The sequence below is a fragment of the Suricata suricatta genome, chromosome 10, assembly GCF_006229205.1.
Source record: "Suricata suricatta isolate VVHF042 chromosome 10, meerkat_22Aug2017_6uvM2_HiC, whole genome shotgun sequence".
Taxonomy (NCBI): domain Eukaryota; kingdom Metazoa; phylum Chordata; class Mammalia; order Carnivora; family Herpestidae; genus Suricata; species Suricata suricatta.
Window position 1 is genome coordinate 97,614,388 of NC_043709.1, and position 17,615 is coordinate 97,632,002.

Below are 17,615 nucleotides of genomic sequence, written 5' to 3' on the forward strand. Positions count from 1 at the left end.
GCCGGCGCGCTCCGGCCGCGGTCGCTCGGTCCTCGGCTAGCCGCCCCCGCACCAGCAGAGCTGCCGCCGACCAGCCGCTGCCGCCCCCGGCCAGGGAACCCGCTTATAAAGGCGGCGCTGCCCGACGGGAGGGGCTTCCCAGGGGTGGGGCTGGCGGGAGCTGGGAGGAGAGGAGAGGGGAGGGGGATGAAAGCGGAGGTTGGAGAGGTGGGGATAGGAGGATGAAAGCTAGGGGAGGGAGCGCGCGAGAGGCGGGAGGGAGGACAGGACCAGGAGGGGGAATGGAGAGACTGACGGTCGTGGAGAAAAGAAGTGGAGTGAGGAGGTGGAAAGGGGTGGGGTTCCTGCGGGGAGGGACCTCTCCGAATCCCGACCTACTGCCTGCCAAAGTGGAGTGTGTCTTTTGGGGGTGGATTGGAGGGATGGCCAGAATCCTACTGACCCTCCCCCCACCCCCCAAGAAATCCTGAGATTTTGCCAAGGGATGGGGTGGAAGAAGCAGATGGAAAGGCCGGGCAGGTATTTGAGAAACCAGAAGCTTAAAGAAGAGGAAGAGGGTGGTGAAGCCACTTCCACATCGCAATTGGCTTTCCCTTCCCGTCCTGCATCTCCATTCTCTGTCCTTAAGAGGGGATGGGAAGGCCAAAAGGACAGCCCACCCGCGGTCCTGCCCTAGGCTGACATTTGTGACCCCTGCTGGGTTTCTCCCTTCCCGGATCTTTCTCGAGATCTAGAGGTGTCAGAGGCCCTCCACGCTCCTTCCTTCTCTTCCATCTTGGACCGCTCTTATTCGCCCGTCTCTTCTCACTTGTCTTAGTCTGGTCCTTCTTTTTCTCTCCATCACTGCTCATTCATCTGTACCCAGACCCCTCCTCACAACCATTTATATCTCACATCTCTCACTCTTCTGTTGCCTCTTCTCATTTCCCTCTTTTACCCTTCCATCTCTGATCTCCCCCTCACCCCCGCAGACCACACTGTACCTGTCTCATCTGAGTCTGTCACCTGGCCCTATAGCCTTTGTTGATTTTCCCCAACTCCTCTCCAGTCCTAATTGTCCACAGGACCCTCTCTTTGCTTTTCTCTTTCCTGTGCTGCCATCTTCCTCGGCCTTTCTGGATTGAATTTGCCTCCTTTGCAAGGGGTTCAGGTCTGGAGTTCCAGCCCCACCCTGCACCACTCATCCTTAGTTCCAGGCCTTTAGTCTTGGTATCTTTGGGTCATTTTGAGAAGCTTGGAATTTTAGGAGCTGGGTGTGTTAACATTCAGGAAGGTGGATAGAGTGGAAGGCTAGGGTTTGGAAAAAGATATCTTTGGTGTGTGTTCACTCCCATATTTGTCTATCATTATCATTATTTGTCTTATTTTCATTTTCCGAGGAAGGACACACTGGTCAATCATCATCATTTGGTATCTGAGTGCTTAAAAATACCATCATTTGGCCCCATGGTGTACATGCCTCCCAATTTCTCTTTCTGACTCTTCTATCAGTTTCTCAGTCTCCCATCTCCTCAAAAATCTTGGGAGCCCCACCCAGGTTTTTCCTTGCCGGACTCTGATCATCTTTCTCTGAGATCTTTTCATCTCTATCTCGATCTGTTTCTCTGACTCACTGATGTCTTCAGCGATCTCTGACCCTCTCCATCTCTGTACTCCTCTTGCTTCATTTATCTCCCTCTACCCTCTCCTCTACCCCCAAACCAGGCACCCAGCCTCTCTCTCTCCCGTCAATCTCTTTCCCCTCCTTCCCACCCGCGTTTCCTCATCCCCTTCTCCACCTCCTAGCCCCGCCTGCAGTCTCGGACACCCTGCTGGGCTCTTACCCTGTTGCCCTGGTAACCGCCCCCCACTCCGGTCACCTCCACTCCCCTCCCCCCTCCAATCACCGCCACCAACAACCTCCATCCACCTTCCTCCTATTTTTCCTCAGAGCCAATAGAAACCCTGTTGCCAGGTGGAATGCTCATTTGAATCAGCCAATCCAGGAGTCTAACTGCTTGCCCTGCCTTATATGGGGATTTGAGGAGGGCCACTCCCCCCATTCCAGCCCCACGGGGGATCAGCCCCTCCACTGTCCTTTCTCCCCGCCCTGGAGAGAGCCTGGGACCCTCCCTCTCACCCTTGTATGAGGGTCTGGCCTCCCATTTCTCTAACTGGGACCACCAGGGTTAGTGTGGGGAGTGGGCCGGACTGTGGGCTGGGCCTCTGGGCTGGGGGTGGGAATGAGGTGTGATTAGAAAAGGGAGGCGGAGGGAGCCGGGAATTTTGCCCAGGGAGGGGTGTCTGGGAGCGGAGGCAGCTGCAGTGGAAAATTCCAGGGAGATGGAGAGGCAGAGAATGGGAATCCTGCCCCAAGGCCCAAGGGAGTGCCTTGAGAATCTAAGAGTTTGGACACTAGGATCCCCAGGGACCACAAGAAAAAGATCCAGGAAGCCGAAGGCCTGGATCTAATTCCCTTCCTGCATGGGAGAAGTATCTCTTCCCCATTCCTGTCTGGTTGGACGGCCGACTAGCCTCCTTAAGTCTTGGCTTCATGAGAAACAAGCTAGAAGTGAAATTTGGGATGAATTTGGAGTGAGCGTGGGCTGAAAGCCTAACTCCATACTCCTTAGGGTTAGTCTGTGGGCCTCTGGGGCCAATGGTGTTAAATGATGCCGGCTTGTGTTTGCTCCTTTCCCGAGAAGGATTTCTGAGACCTTGTAGAGGCTTGCCTATTCCTAGAGTTCTATTACTCCTCAGTCCAACTGAGATTTTTCTCCCACTAGTTGAATGGAGAAAGCTGGTGCTTCTTACACATTTTCTAGAGGTAAGAAAAGGGAACCCAGGTAAGAATAAGGGAGGCATGAACCCCTGGAAACTATGACTTCTGACCTGACATTCTAGAAATTTACTTCATTACCATGTGGAAGGTGTTCAATTCTAAATATTGCCATCTCAGGCTTTTGAAATGTAGCAGTGGTTCTTCAGTTCCCTTGTTAGAGTATCAGCTCTGTGAGGGAAGGACCCAGGCAGGCTTTTTATTTATTTTATTTATTTTTATTTTTATTTTTTAAGTAATCTCTGCACCCAAACCTGGGCTCGAACTTACAAACCCAAGATCAAGAGTCACATGCTCCACTGACTGAGGCAGCCAAGTGTCCCAACTGCTATCTTATTACTAGGAGAATTCTTCCCTCTCTCCAGCTTCCTGAGGTTTTACAACTTGCCTATTTATCTGATAAGTGCTAAGGAAGGCCTAGTTAACCAGTGAAGGCCTTGGACCACAGAAACCTGAAAGTTGCACCTCCCCACTCACTGCTTTTTTTATTCTCATTCCACTTCCAATAACTCATTGTCTCTTCCTCATTTTTCCTTTCTTTCTTTCTTTTTTTTTTAATTTTTTCAAAACTCTAGTCCGTGGAGAGTTGATTCTAGAGAGATACCTAACCCAGCCTAAGTTTGCTCATGTTTGAGCTCCTAGCCTGCAGGAGTGTTCCTTAAGGAATCCTCTTCACGGGGTGCCGGGGTGGCTCAGTCAATGAATGCATCTGACTCTTGGTCTCAGCTAAGGTGATGATCTCACAATTCTGTGGTTTCAAGCCCTGTGTCCGGCTCTGTACTGACAGCAAAGAGCCTGCTTCGGATCCTGCCTCTCCCCTGCCCATGTGCACGCAGCATGCTCTCTCCCTCTCTCCCTCTCTCTCTCTCCATCAAAAATAAATAAACATTTTTAAAAAAAAAGGAAGAGGGGCGCCTGGGTGGCTCAGTCAGTTAAGCATCCAACTTCAGCTCAGGGCATGATCTCATGGTTCATGGGTTCAAACCCCGCATCGTGCTCTGCGCTAACAGCTCAGAGCCTACAGCCTGTTTCTGATTCTGTGTGTGTGTCTCTCTCTGCCCCTCACCTGCTCATGCTCTGTCTCTCTCTGTCTCTCAAAAATAAACGTTAAAAAAATTTTTTTTAATTTTTTTTTTTTACTGTCTTTATTTATTTTAGAGAGAGAGAGACAGCATTAGCAGGGGAAGGTCAGAGAGAGAGGGAGACACAGAATCTGAAGCAGGCTCCAGGCTCTGAGCTAGCAGTCAGCACAGAGCCTGATGTGGGGCTCAAACCCACGAACTGTGAGATCATGACCCGAGCCGAAGCCGGATGCTTAACCGACTGAGCCACCCAGGCACCCCTAAAAAATTTTTTTAAGAAAAGAAAGAACTCCTCCTCACAACAGTAAGGCACATCCATCATGAACACTACCTGTCCAGACGTATCCATCATCATGTTCTACGCACTTTTAAGCAGAGGTAAATTTTTTAAATTCCGAGTTTTCTTTTTGCCCCCTTTACCAAGCCTGAACTCTTACCCTTCAACAAACTTTTATTGAGCTCCTCCTTGGTGTCAGACACTGTACTCTGTGATGGAGACACAAAGCTGAAAAAGATATGGTCTCTGCCCTGGGGGAACAGATGGGGAGATTCCCAAGGGCAACCTGAGAAGGGACAGGTGTCCAGCACTCTACCAGGCAGACTAGACAGCATGCTGTCCCTTCTATCAGTACTCTTTTCCAAAATGCCTCCCAGATCTGTCTCCATTTTACAAATCTTATACACTGTTCCTAACTCCAAACAGCCTCCTTTGGTACCTCCACCCTTAGTGATGGGCTCCTCCTATGCACCAGACCTAGTACAACTAGAGGCACCAAAGAGGAAGAGCTCCATAAATCACTGAATTCCTAGCCCTGACACACCATTTTGGAGCCCTCTCCACCTTCTTTTTTTGAGTAGGCCCGGGAAATGCTGGACCTGCTACCAGGACACCGACTTGCCTCTCTCTGACTTAGGATTTTCTAACTACTGATGTCCTGGTGGTCACTATCTTTTTATGCTATCATCATTACCACCAAAAGTTGTGGGCTGTCCTACTTCCCCATGAATCTTCTCTCCAGCAAAAAGAATTGGTTTTACCATCCTACGTCTCCTCCAGATTTTTTGATTAGCTTCTTTAATTCTCCATGCCCTCTTCCTGACCTCCTTCACTTTTAGACCAAGCATAGTTTGCCACTGCCTAACCCTCTACTGTCCTCCTTTCAATTTCTCATCCATGTGCACTCTTTTCAAAGAGCCTTCACAGACCTTCCAAAAAGTCCAGAAGGAAGATTACTTTATAGGTGCTTTCTGGCTCTGTCCAATAAGCTTTTCTGTGATGATGGAAATGTTCTATATCTGCAATTTCCAATGCAGTAGCCACTAGCCACGTATGGTTATTAAAATGTGGCTAGTGCAGGACCTGGGTGACTCAGTCGGTTGAGTGTCTGACTTCGGCTCAGGTCATGATCTCACAGTTTGTGGGTTCGAGCTCCACGTCGGATCTGTGCTGACAGCTAGCTCAGAGCCTGGAGCCTGCTTCAAATTTTGTATCTTCCTCTCTCTCTGACCCTCCCCTGCTTGGGCTGTCTCTCTCTGTCTCTCAAAAATACATAAAAAACACTAAAAAAAAATTTTTTTAATGTGGTTAGTGCAACTGAGGAATTACGTTTATTTTTATTTTTATTTATTATTATTATTATTATTATTATTATTATTATTATTTAATTTGAGAGAGAGGGTCAAGCAGGGCAGAGAGGCAGAGGGAGAGAAAGAGAATCTTAAGCAGGTTTCCTGGGCACCAGGATATTGACCTGATCTGAAATCAAGAGTAGGACCCTTAACTGACTCAGGTGCCCAAGGGTCCCTAATGTTATTTAATTTTAATTAAATTTAAATAGCCACAGGTAGCTAGTGGCTACTGTTTTGGACAGCCACTTTAGACCTCAGCCCTAAACTGCCCCTTCTTTTTCACCTTCTTGACCTTCTCCATCACCAGCGTTCCATGGGTAGACTGTCCAGAGCAACTCTGGCTGCTGCGATGAAGATCACGTGGGCCACTGTTGTTGTCTACTTTATAATGCATGTCTGCTCAGGGTTTCCACAGTTTCGCAGATTAAACACACTACGTGGCTGAGGGAGAGGACAGAAAGTAAAAATGAAAAAGCTAGAGGAAAATGTTACCAGGCAGGCATGACATCTCGAAACTCATTTTGCTCAAAGGGCAAAAGACTGAGGGAGGACTCAGTAACCAGGAGAAGGCGATGAATGACAGTGTTGCCCGAACCCTTGCGGGTGACTCCAGTCTCAGAGGTCCTGTTCTTACTCTTCACAGCCTCCCTTAGCGATTCCACAGGTATATCCCTGGTTTTAAGTCCCACTGCCGGCACAGACCTCAAATATGGATGACTCTCAAACCTCTGTCTCTAGCAAGGGACTCCTTCTGTTCTGCTCATCAATTCCTGGATCCTCTGGAGCTCTTCAAACCTGACAGGACTCAGCTGAAATTCCCTTGTTTTCTAGTTCAGTCAGAGGTCTTATCCTCCACCCATTCATTGCTGCCAAAGAGTCATCCGAGACCACCTTTTCTCTCCCTCTCCAGGTCTTCCACATTTCACTTTCTAAAGATTCCTTAAGTGCCTCTTCTCTCCAAACTCAGTCCTGCCTCTGCTCCACGGGTCAACATCACTTGTTAACTTTAAGCTTAATTCATTAGAGTTTTCAACCATGATTCAAGAATGTTTGTATCTCCAGCACTGACCTCCCTACTGGCATATTGGAGAAAAATGTTTCCTGAACTGCATAAACTGACTTCTACCTAAAATACAAATGGACTCTTGTCATTTCCCAACGTAAAACCTCTTGATAGCTTCCCCACACCTATAGGATGAGGTCCAGAAGCAAACAGGGCCCTTCAAGTTCTGGTCCCTTTGAACCTATGTAACCTTATCTCTCAGCACTGTCCGCTCAAAAGTTTTGCTTCATTCAGTATTTTCCTTTCAGTTCTTCCCAAATGGGGCATACTTTTGCATTGATAGCATATCCTGCCTGGAATACTCTCCTGGCTTCCCTACCCCAGCCCCCAAGTCACTCTCTCCCTCCTCTGAACCCCTTTTGCACTTTTAAGACATTTTTCCATTGCAGCTTTCATCACAGGATTAAATCAAATCCATGCCTACCCTTGCTAAGCTGTGAAACTTCTTGGGCAGAGACCATGTCTTCCTTGTCTTTTTATCCCCAACACCTAGCACCATGCCTGACACATAGTAAAAGCTCAGTAAATATTGACATGAGCTACCCCACAGGTAGCACAAACTTCAGTCCTTAACGTCTATGTTAATCACAAGGCATTCTAAGTCCTTCAAAATGTCTTCTTGAAAAGATCAAACAATAGGAAGTTCTTAAGGCTTAAAACCTCAAATTCTAATGCTGATTATTCACATTACCATATCTACTCAAGATGGTCCAATAACCCATAGATTATGGTCAAACTACTTATGGAAATCACTTAAAATTTTTTTTAATGTTTATTTTTGAGAGAGAGAGAGAGAGACTGAGCTTGAGCAGGCAGAGGGGCAGGGAGAGGGAAACAGAATCTGAAGCAGGCTCCAGGCTCTGAGCTGTCAGCACAGACCCCGACGCTAGGCTCGAACCCACAAACCGTGAGATCATGACCTGAGCCAAAGTCGGACACTCAACTGACTCAGCCACCCGGGCACCCCAGCCATTTCTTTCTCATTCAAGCACCCACGTCAAGAAACTTTGGAGTCATTCTTTTTTTTTTTTATTTTATTTATTTTTGAGAGAGAGAGACAGCGTGCATAGGGGAAGGTCAGAGACAGAGAGAGAGGGAGACATAGAACCTGAAACAGGCTCCAGGCTCTGAGCTAGCTGTCAGCACAGAGCCCAACGTGGGGCTCGAACACATGAACCGTGAGATCATGACCTGAGCCAAAGTCGGATGCCTAACTGACTGAGCCACCCAGGCGCCCTTGAAGTCATTCTTGATTCTTCTCCCTCATCCATCCATCAGCAAATACCATTAGCTCCATCTTCAAAATCTAGAATCTTCTAGAATCTGACCACTCCTCTTCCTCCACTGTTTCTGATCTACTCTAAGGTACCAGGGGATCTCACCTGGATTATGGCAACAGCATGCTAATAGGTCTTTCTGTTCCTGTTTCTCCAGAAAGGGACTATTTGTCCCCAAACAGGGACAGTTTGTCCTCCAATAGTCTATTCTGCACACTAGTTTCCATAGGCCTCACAAAGTCCTCCGCGATCTGGCTTCCTTCTTTCTCTGTGACCTTGTCTCTTACTACTGCTCTTCCTATCTTCCGATCTTCTCTTAACCGATACTGTTCCTCCTCAGTCTAGGCACAAGCATGCTTCTGCCTCAGGGCCTTTGCTCTTACTATTTCCTCTGCCCAGACTGCTCTTACCTCAGCTATTCCTGAGCTTGTTAGGTCTCTGCTTAAATGCCATCTTATCAGCGAGAACTTCCCAAGTCACCCTAAAAACCAACCATCACTTCCCAACTACTTGCCTATTCCTCTATCCCCCTTCTACCTTGCTTAATTTTTCTCTCACTACTCTATCTCCAGAGCCAGAAATATTACCTGACACATAGTAGATAGACATTCAATAAATATTTGCTGAGTGGATATGGGTACAAAAACAAACTAAAACGTTGACTTAGGAAAAATGCTCCTGAGTCACTTTTTAATCTTACCCTGACCTGGTAGCACTAATTTTCAGGGTTTTTCTCTCTTCCCCAGTACATATGTACCTATTCATGCACACATACACTCAATCACACCCATTCACTTTGGCTTAGGCAGGAAATCCAGTTTCCCCTAACTGGCACATCATCGCTCCATCCTCATTCTGTCCCAGTATCCAGTTGTCCTGGGATCGCCCCAAATGCATGACCTCACATCTAATGAGAGCTCGTTTTCTGGCCCAGCTCTACTCTCACAAAGGCGTCCTCACTTTGGCTCCATCAAATAGAGCGGAGAATGTGAGAGCCACATTGTTTCTCTTCCTTCCCCAAATCCTATCCTCCTTGTGTTAAGCCTCACTCCTGGCAGGGCCCACTCTTCTTCCTACATCTTATCATATACAGGACACTCCAGTGACTGAAGAATTTCTGTTCATCAGAGTTCATTGGACAGAGATGGAAGGAAAGGAAGGAAGGAAAGAAAGGAGGGAGGTAGGGAGGGAAGGCATGAGGGAGGGAAGAAGAGAAGGAGAGGGAGGGAAGGAGAAGGGGGGACAGGAAAGGGAAGGGAAGGCAAGGGAGAAGGGAAACATGAACTCTGGTTGTGAGGGACATAAAGGTTACTTGTAAAATTACATTGCTCCAATTTCTAGAGTAGATGGCTGCCTATGTGGTATGGTATATCCCTGGGGACTCTGAAAATAAGCTCTTGCGCTTCCTTCTTCATCCCCACATATTTGATAATTTCTTTTTAACTTCAGACAGAGCCCAGGTTTGGAGTTCTGTCTCACAGTTAGAAGCTAAGTTGTAATTTTTAAGTACTTTTAGGAGACGTAATATGCTGATTTAAAATCAGGCAAAGGTAAAAATGACTGACATCAGATTCTTAAGTTTTGGAAGGAAGAAGAGAAAGGTTTCTAGGCATCTAAAAGCAGTAGGTAGACAATACTAGGTCATGAAAAAAGAGAAAAAGAGGAGGCCAGATCTCCTATCCAATTCTGTGAAAGTTGGACACAATGGGATGAGAAGGGAGAAGCTGGAAGGTGAGGGACCATGCTTAGTTAAGTCGGGGCCACAGAAAGCTCACTGAGAGATTATATGATCACATGCCAAACTGTCTTTGGGGCAAGAGGAAGAGGGGCAGTTGCAGAGTGGGATGTCCAGAGATAGAGAATCTGGAGAATAAACTTAAAAGATTTGACTAAGCCTCTTCCCCAGAAATATCAATGCAAAACTAATTTTCTTTTTACTTTGTCTTTCTTTGGTTTTGCCAGTCTGCCAGCTTCTGAGTTATCTCTGTCCCCACTATTGTTTTTCCCTCTTTAATAATGATCAAGTCCAGAGAAACCTGAGAAGCCCTGCTCCCAGTACCTTTTCCAGAGCCACCAGGGACCCCCCCCCCTCATCCTTCACCCCTAGTGAAGTACATATTGGGAACGAGTGTTTCACGTTCTCAGGCTGCACATAGCACTAATATGGCTAGCAGCCAGAGTAAAGAACCAGAGAGAGCTGGAGTTTGGAAGAGTGTGGTTTAAAGTCCCTCCTAGACAGTTCAAATTCCCCTGACACCCAGGAGGAGGGCCCTTCTCTCCACTGGGGCCAGATTTTATGCAAGACATTTAGTATGTCAAAGTTTCAATCTTTAGCCTTGGAGTTGGGTCTTCTGGGTCTGATTTCAGCTCCACCCCTAGGTGATCCTGGTTAATGGAGCACTCCACCTCTTCTACTCCCAAACTTTAGACTCTTGACCGACCTACCTACCTAATCAAAGACAAGAATAATCAGTGAAGGACTGGGAGCTCTTGAGAGCACAGCAGTCACAGAAAAGAAAGGGGAGAGACTGGCGCTAAGCTAAATGATTTCAGAACTACAACCTTTGCCCAGACCTACCCTTCACAGAGGGTAACTGAGGGGTCCAGAAGCTTCGCCAACGCCAGGTCCCAAAGGGCTGTAGTTCCAGCCTGGCCGAAGAGCGCCACCTGGCGGCCAGCCCTCTCAACCTGGATTTTCTGGACCCGCCGGAGTTCTGGCAGCCAGAGCTAGACAGGGGCAGTACTGTCACCTACGCCTGTACGTCACTCTAAGGGCCCCGCCCCAGCTTGGAACGCGCCTCCTCCCAACGGGATCGACCTAGCGCCTCCCCCCTTCCTCCCGCTAGGGCTGAACGCCGCTCTGGTTGAAAATCTGCTTAATGTTCCCCCCAGGATCCGCCCCACCTGGTCGCCTACTGGGAGCCCGCCACCCCCCCCCCATGGGAATCTGCTCCTTGTTCTCTTCCTTCCCCTAGGGGAACGTGCCGCACCGCCCTCCCCCGCCCCGTCCCTCCCGCGGAAGAGGCGCCTCTGCTCCTCCTCCACACCCCCCAGGGAGCCTCTTCCAGTCCACAGAGCCCAAATCCAGGTTAGTGATGAGGACTCCCCTCCACTGGTCCCCAGAGGACCCCGCGGCCCCACGCTTCGCCGCCCGGGAAGCCTGCCCCAGCCCACTCCCTTCGCCCGCCAATGGGTGGAGCTCCGCGGGCCCAGCCCCGGGGTGGGCTGTCCCCTTCGTGACGTCACTTCCGTCCGGGCCTGGCCGCGGTTAGGGCTCCGTGGGCTGAGGGGGGGGAACGGAGGTGGCAGCCTTGGGAGGAGGCGGCGCGGAAGGCCGAGGAGCACCAGCCCGGACCAATCCCGCGTCCCGGGCCGCAACCCCCGATTCTGCAGCGCACTGAGAGGCGAGACCGGCCGGATGGGCCGCTGAGCCCGAATCGGGGACCGGTGAGGCTCGAGCAGAGCGGGCAGCCGGGGCCAGGGCGGGAGCGGGCCCGCGGGGTACAGGGTCTGGGAGCCTGGGATGCGGGGAGGGAAGAGGGCCAGGCCTACCGCTTCGGCTCGCGCGGCGATGAGGCCCGGGGCCCGGGGAGCGGCAGACAGGCGCGGTGGGGATAGTGAGACCGGCCTGGGGGAAGCCTGGCAGCAGCTCGGGCTGAGAAGGGGAGAGGTGGCTGGGGTCATTGCTGGGACGAGGGCCAGCCCTCGGGATTCGCATCCGGAACAGTGGCATGGGGAGAGGGGGGTATGCTTCTGGCCAGGGCTTTGGGAAGAGGATGGCTGTGAGTGGGGAGAGAAGACTACGAGGCTTCGAAAAATTTTCCATGGCTCTCCTTGGGAGGTTTGAAGAGCTCTTCTCTCCCTTGAGGGTGGTGTCGAACACCACCTGGAGAAAGGTCTTGTTGGAGTATGGAGGGTTCAGGTCCTGCGTTTGGAAGGGACAGTGTCCTGAGTCCCTTCACTGAGCCAGGTGTGCAAAAGCCTGGCTACCTCCGAGTAACTGAGCCGCCACGTCTTTACAGTGTGGAGCCCCCTGGAGCTAAAATCAGGATGTTCCGCTTTATGAGGGACGTGGAGCCCGAGGATCCTATGTTCCTGATGTGAGTATCCCCTCCCCCTTGTGTTCTGGGGCGCTCATCCTACTCCACTTAAGGCCTTTAAGTGGTTCAGACAGACATCTGGGTTCCCATTGCTGGCACTGGCTGGGACCAGCTGGAGACTGAGCTCCAGCTCAGACTCAGAGAGGAAATAGGCATCTGTGCCACTGTTTCCCTATGACTTTTCTTTTGGGGGGGGGGCAGGGAGAGTGGGTGTTGACTGTTTGGCTCTTCTGCCATCCACACTGTATGCTCACTCCACAGGGACCCCTTTGCTATTCACCGTCAGCATATGAACCGAATGTTGTCGGGTGGCTTTGGATATAGTCCCTTCCTCAGCATCACAGATGGCAACATGCCAGGGACCAGGCCTGCCAGCCGTAGGATGCAGGTAATGGTGCTGCAATGTACCTGAGACCCAAAGAAAGGCTGGGGGTGGTTAATAAAGTCCTTGATCTTTCTTGCGCTTTAGCCAACTTAGTAAGTAGAGTGATCTTTGTTTAGGAGTGGGGGACTCGGTCTGCCAGAAGGGCTGTGATCCCCTTTTGTTAGGAGGATGGAAAAAAAAGCTGGGCCCATTCGTTTGTGATTGTAACGAATAGGATGTGGTCTCTAATCTGTTCTTTATGTTTTCCTGCAGACTGGGGCTGTCTCCCCCTTTGGGATGCTGGGAATGGTGAGTCCTAAAGTCTTTGTGTTCTTGCATCTCAGACACACTCTATGCTCTTAGATGTTATTTCCAAATGTGGCTCTCTGGAATAGCTTTTGGGTAACCCTAGAATCTTCTTAAAGTTGATTTATTTATTTTGAGAGAGAGAGAGAGAGAGAGAGAGATTGAGAGAATCTCAAGCAGGCTCCCTGTTGCCTCAGTCTCACAAAGTGTGAGGTCATGATCTGAGCTGAAGTCAAGAGTCAGTTGCTTAACTGACTGAGCCACTCAGGTGCCCCTAGAATCTTTCTATAGTGTTTGCACAGCTTTTGGTCTGTTGTGTGCTCTGAGTCCTGTGAGTTAAAGGTGCTTATTGACTCCTGCATTCTAGAAACGATACCTCTAAGGAAAGTGTGATTGCCTAGCAAAGTTTGTCTTTCCGAGGATGGAGATGGAATTGAAGGGCCAACCAGAAATGGCTTTTTAGAAGTTTTCTGTTTGTTTTTTACTATTTCGTGCCCATTCATTCACTTGGGTGTGCTTCTTAAAGGTCGGGGAAATAGGTCAGTCAGGAGAAAGAAAATGGAATCAGAGCAGCCATAGAGACTGAGGAAGAAGGCAGCAGTATGTGGGAAGGGAAACCTGGAGCAGAACATTCCATGTACTGGCCATGCTAATGAAGAGGCAGGGCAGTTGCTCCGTGTGAGGAAAGAGGAAAAAGGGAATGTGTAGCCATGTCTAGTGGGTACCTAAACAAGATCATCAGAGCACTGACTTTGCTTTCTTGACTCTGTTTTCCATGTCTTTGCTGCAGTCGGGTGGCTTCATGGACATGTTTGGGATGATGAACGACATGATCGGGAACATGGTGAGACTCTTGCCCCATACGCTTTCGCAGACTTGTTCTCAGTGATAGCTGGCAACACCTTGGGTCCTCTGGGGCAGGGCAGGGAAGAGTGTGCTGCTGGTGAAGGGCTCAAGCTAGCTAAAGTCATTGAACCCAGAGAATATTGGGTTCCCTTATCTGCTCTCGTGCCTGACTATGAAGCAGCAGTAGCAGTCTTGCTAAGCATGCAATTAAGACTCAGTCTCTTAAGGTCCTTCTCGTTTATTGTTGGACAGGAATTTGGGAGGCACTGATGAGGCCTGATGTTTTCTCGTTTCCCATGTTTAGTAAGATACGGACAGGAACAGGCAGCTGAAATGTGGGAACCCTTCTCCAGAGGGACCATTCAGTCCTGCCATGTGCTTTCCTCCACAGGAACACATGACAGCCGGAGGCAATTGCCAGACGTTTTCATCCTCTACTGTCATCTCCTACTCCAATACGGGTGACGGTGCCCCCAAGGTCTACCAGGAGACGTCAGAGATGCGCTCGGCACCAGGCGGGGTGAGTTGAAGGGCCTCTGATATCCGAGATAAAGCAGAATTGAATGACATGCGCAGAAACTCTGGCTTCTTTTTTCATAAGTGGGTTGGGGGTGGTTTGTCTGTCCCGGCTTGGTATAGCCAGGCTTTGGAAGGGGCAGCTGAGCATGCTGTGGTCTGCCTCGTCCCAGATCCGGGAGACTCGCAGGACCGTACGGGACTCGGACAGTGGGCTAGAGCAGATGTCCATCGGGCACCACATCCGAGACCGGGCTCACATCCTCCAGCGCTCCCGAAACCACCGCACAGGGGACCAGGAGGAGCGGCAGGATTATATCAACTTGGATGAGAGTGAGCTTTCCTTCCTGCTCATCACCCTCCCGGCTTCTGGGCGGGGGGCCACTGGTCCAGTTCCTACAAGCTAGGAGATATCAATGAGCTTTCTCTCCCTTCTTCTGTAGATAATTTCTTGGCAAAGTTATGAATGGGCCTCCTAGTCTTGCCTCACTTGAGCCCTGTCAGCTTTAGGGGCTAAGTCAAGTACTGAAAATCTTGGAGAGGCCAACTGTCAGGATCGATCTTCTTTCTCTTTTTTTTTTCTCCTCAAGTCAAGAAACATCTATGAAATACTTATTGTGTGCATGGGACTATGCTCCTTCATAATTATTCCCTTTCTGATTTCTTTCTTGAGTAGTCATGCCTCAGATTTGCTGGTGGCTTCCATATTGGAATCGCTATTGGCTATTAGCTTGTTCAACCATACTGAACCCCAGATTACTAAGAAAAGAAATTGTTGCTGTCCCTCAACATGTCCCCACGCATAGTTTTAGCCTTTGCCCTATTTCTTCATCTGAGAGGGTTGTGGTTCATGTTTGCATCTGCTTCTGGAAGCCAGCCTATATATTTAAATGTCGCATCTGGTCTCCATGGTCTTAGGTGAGGCTGCCGCATTTGATGATGAATGGCGGAGAGAGACATCCCGATTCAGGCAGCAGCGCCCTCTGGAGTTTCGACGGCATGAGGCTTCAGGGGGTGGGGGTCGAAGGGCTGAGGGGCCTCCCCGCCTGGCCATACAGGGACCTGAGGACTCCCCCTCCCGACAGTCCCGCCGCTATGACTGGTGAAGGCCCTAGGCCTCTCTTGTAAGTATTGAGGGGGAGGAATTATAAGGTGTCAAGCCCGAAGGGGAGGGGGGTGAGGAGCGTACCTGTGCACATTCCTTTGCTATGAGGCAGGAGTCCAGGAGCCCAGCAATTACTGCCTTTGATGGTGTAAGTTTTAGTTGGCTGTCCCTGAAATACAGGATTAAACCCAACTCCTGGCCTTCCCATTTTGTCTTTCTTTTGACTTGCTCTTCTCTCTCTCTTTTCCAGGTACAGGCCGAGAGGCTGAGAAATCAACCCCTGACATAACTTTTTCCCCTCCAACTCCCACTCCCAATTTAATATTAAATTAACAGGCAAGCTGGCCCCCACCTCTCCCTGGGGGTCTCAGGGAGAACCTTTCACTGCCCCCTTTACCTTTTTCCTTCTTTAATCCCCTACCATGATGACTACACTTCTCCTGTATCTGCTAACTTGATTTTTCATTCTGCTGCTCCATCGTTGAGCCTCTTCACCTTCCCCACTCTACCCTTGCCATGCATTGAAGGGGCTTTGGGGTGAGCTCTGGGCTTAGGGGCTTTCTCAATCCCTTGGCTACCCTGGATCTTTGCCCACCTCCTCCCCAGATCCCCCACTTCAGAGGCCATAGCCCTCATCCAGGGCTGTGTGTGGAGGGACAGGACTGGCTCCCACCCCTTCCTCCCTTCCCACCCCCTGCACATCACAAAAACCTTCCCTACACCTTTCTCTGCCTTTATTTTTTGATTTGTGCAACTTGTAACTAGGTGTTTATGGAATAAAGGAGAATGGGGAAAAAAAAGACCAAGTAGGATTCTGGCTTTACTTTGGATCTCTTCCCTGTTCAATTTCAACCCTCCTGTCTTCTAGTTACCCTCTTACCTTCCCTCGGTCTCCACGTGTGGCCTTCCTAACTAGAGTTCAAGCCCAGCACCTCAGTGGTAACAACAGGGGGCCTGTCAGAGCCCTGGCAGGTGCACAGCAGCCCCAGAAGTTGGCTGGGCGAGGCTCAGGGGTGAATACCTAAGCAGCTGTCTTGCTGGCTGTCTCCCTTGCTTTTACGGTAACTTCACGCGTCTGGGAGAATGCAAGGCCTATCTCATAGGTGCCTGAGGAATTTGCGCCCCTTGTCCCTTGGGCACAGTTTCTACCCTGGACTGTGGGTGAGAATGCGTGTGGTACCGAGCAGGAGGGCACAGGCCTTCGAGGGGGAGGCCCTTTGGGGTTAACAATGTTCTTCCACCCTCAGTTGTTGAGAATTTGAGCCCGGGAAAGAGACCAGAGATGAAAACCAACCTGGAACCTGAGCAGTACTAGAAGGGCCTGAGGCACTCAAATTTCTCAAGACACTCACTCTTGGCTTGCCCTGGCTCGGCCAAGTGGGTCACTCTGTTCTTGGGAACTTACTCAATATGGTAAATGCTTGTCAGGGTCTGGTGATGGTAGCTTTATAAAAATCTTTGGTTCTTTGCAGTTTATGGTCAATTAAAGTCAAAGAAACCAAATAGCACGGGCACCTGGCTGCCTCAGTCAGTACAGCCTGTGACTCTTAATCTCAGGATTGTGAGTTCAAGCTCCACGCTGGGTATAGAGCTTACCTAAAAACAAACAAACAAAACAAAACACACACACAAAACAACCCCAGGCTCTGGCTCCACTCAGGGAAGGGTCTTTCCCATGTCTTCAGTGAACAAACAGATTCAAGAGGATCTGTCAAGTAGCTGAACAAGCAGAGGGATGAAGTGGAGAGCAAATACCTTGCACTAATGGCCTATTCCATCCAGGACAGGTGCCAAGTCTCATTACATAGCGCTGGTGAAGATGTATGACCCCAGCCCTGTGGCCAAAAGAATCCAGGAATCTCAGAAGTCAAACAAGTACAGGCTGCCCCTGCTATCTGAAAGCAGAGGGTTCCTGTGAAAGCTTTCATAAGCCGAAATGGCATAAAGCAAACCAATTACCGTTAACTTCTTTGGAAAAATTTTCAAGCATTCCCAGACCCCCAAAATAACCTCTTGAATTTTTCTGAAACCATCTTGCTAAAGGACGCACAAAACAAAGAGATAAGCACAGATGTGCACAGACCGTTCAGAGCTAGGCCTGATGCAGGGACGCTGAGTATAATTCCGGGGTAAGGAGCGAGGTGATCGCACTCTGGCCATCGACATGGGCTACTTCTATAACTTGCTGCAAAACCGTGCTGAAAGCTATTTTCGCTTTGTCTTGTAAAAGCAAACCCCCCCTTTGCATTTCCTTGTGTTAGCCCAAACCAGTCTTATGTACGTGTGAAGTGGCGTGATGTGGTGAACTTGTAAAAGGCGAGGGGTGCCTGTTCTAGATAATTCATCTCCACCTGAATTGCTGAATTGTAGATGATGGGACTCAAAGCATCCACAGTCCTCAGTCCCAAGTGTCAATCTGTGCTCTGTCCAGACAGACACCTATTTTCTTCCTCTGGGAGTGGGAGCAGCTTTTGTGAGTCTACTGTGGAACCCACAAGACTTGTAAAAA

The 17,615-nt window shown here is 49.6% G+C and overlaps 2 protein-coding genes across 2 annotated transcripts in view; one reads left to right on the plus strand and one right to left on the minus strand.

Annotated features, from left to right (window-relative positions):
• The window catches only part of PTMS (parathymosin), a 9,808-nt gene extending 3,870 nt beyond the window's left edge, over positions 1-5,938 (minus strand). The window contains exon 1 of the mRNA XM_029954100.1: positions 5,813-5,938. Coding sequence (XP_029809960.1) covers positions 5,813-5,923 — 111 coding nt within the window. The 5' untranslated portion in view covers positions 5,924-5,938. The remainder of the gene's footprint in view (positions 1-5,812) is intronic.
• A 5,181-nt stretch (positions 5,939-11,119) lies between these two features.
• MLF2 (myeloid leukemia factor 2) lies at positions 11,120-15,915 on the plus strand. Its single transcript, XM_029954099.1, has 9 exons — positions 11,120-11,316; positions 11,892-11,969; positions 12,231-12,357; positions 12,607-12,642; positions 13,430-13,483; positions 13,877-14,005; positions 14,175-14,334; positions 14,920-15,125; positions 15,357-15,915. Exons 2-8 carry the CDS (start codon positions 11,920-11,922, stop codon positions 15,105-15,107), a joined length of 744 nt encoding a protein of 247 aa, XP_029809959.1. The 5' UTR covers positions 11,120-11,316; positions 11,892-11,919; the 3' UTR covers positions 15,108-15,125; positions 15,357-15,915.
• Positions 15,916-17,615: the final 1,700 nt, after the last annotated feature.

What these genes read in the sequence shown, in the direction of transcription:
- MLF2 (XM_029954099.1), top strand. Translation starts at nt 11,920, where the DNA reads ATGTTCCGCTTTATGAGGGACGTGGAGCCCGAGGATCCTATGTTCCTG. An exon ending in CTGCCAGCCGTAGGATGCAG is followed by an intron (nt 12,358 to 12,606) that starts GTAATGGTGCTG and finishes GTTTTCCTGCAG; the next exon opens with ACTGGGGCTGTCTCCCCCTT. An exon ending in TTATATCAACTTGGATGAGA is followed by an intron (nt 14,335 to 14,919) that starts GTGAGCTTTCCT and finishes CCATGGTCTTAG; the next exon opens with GTGAGGCTGCCGCATTTGAT.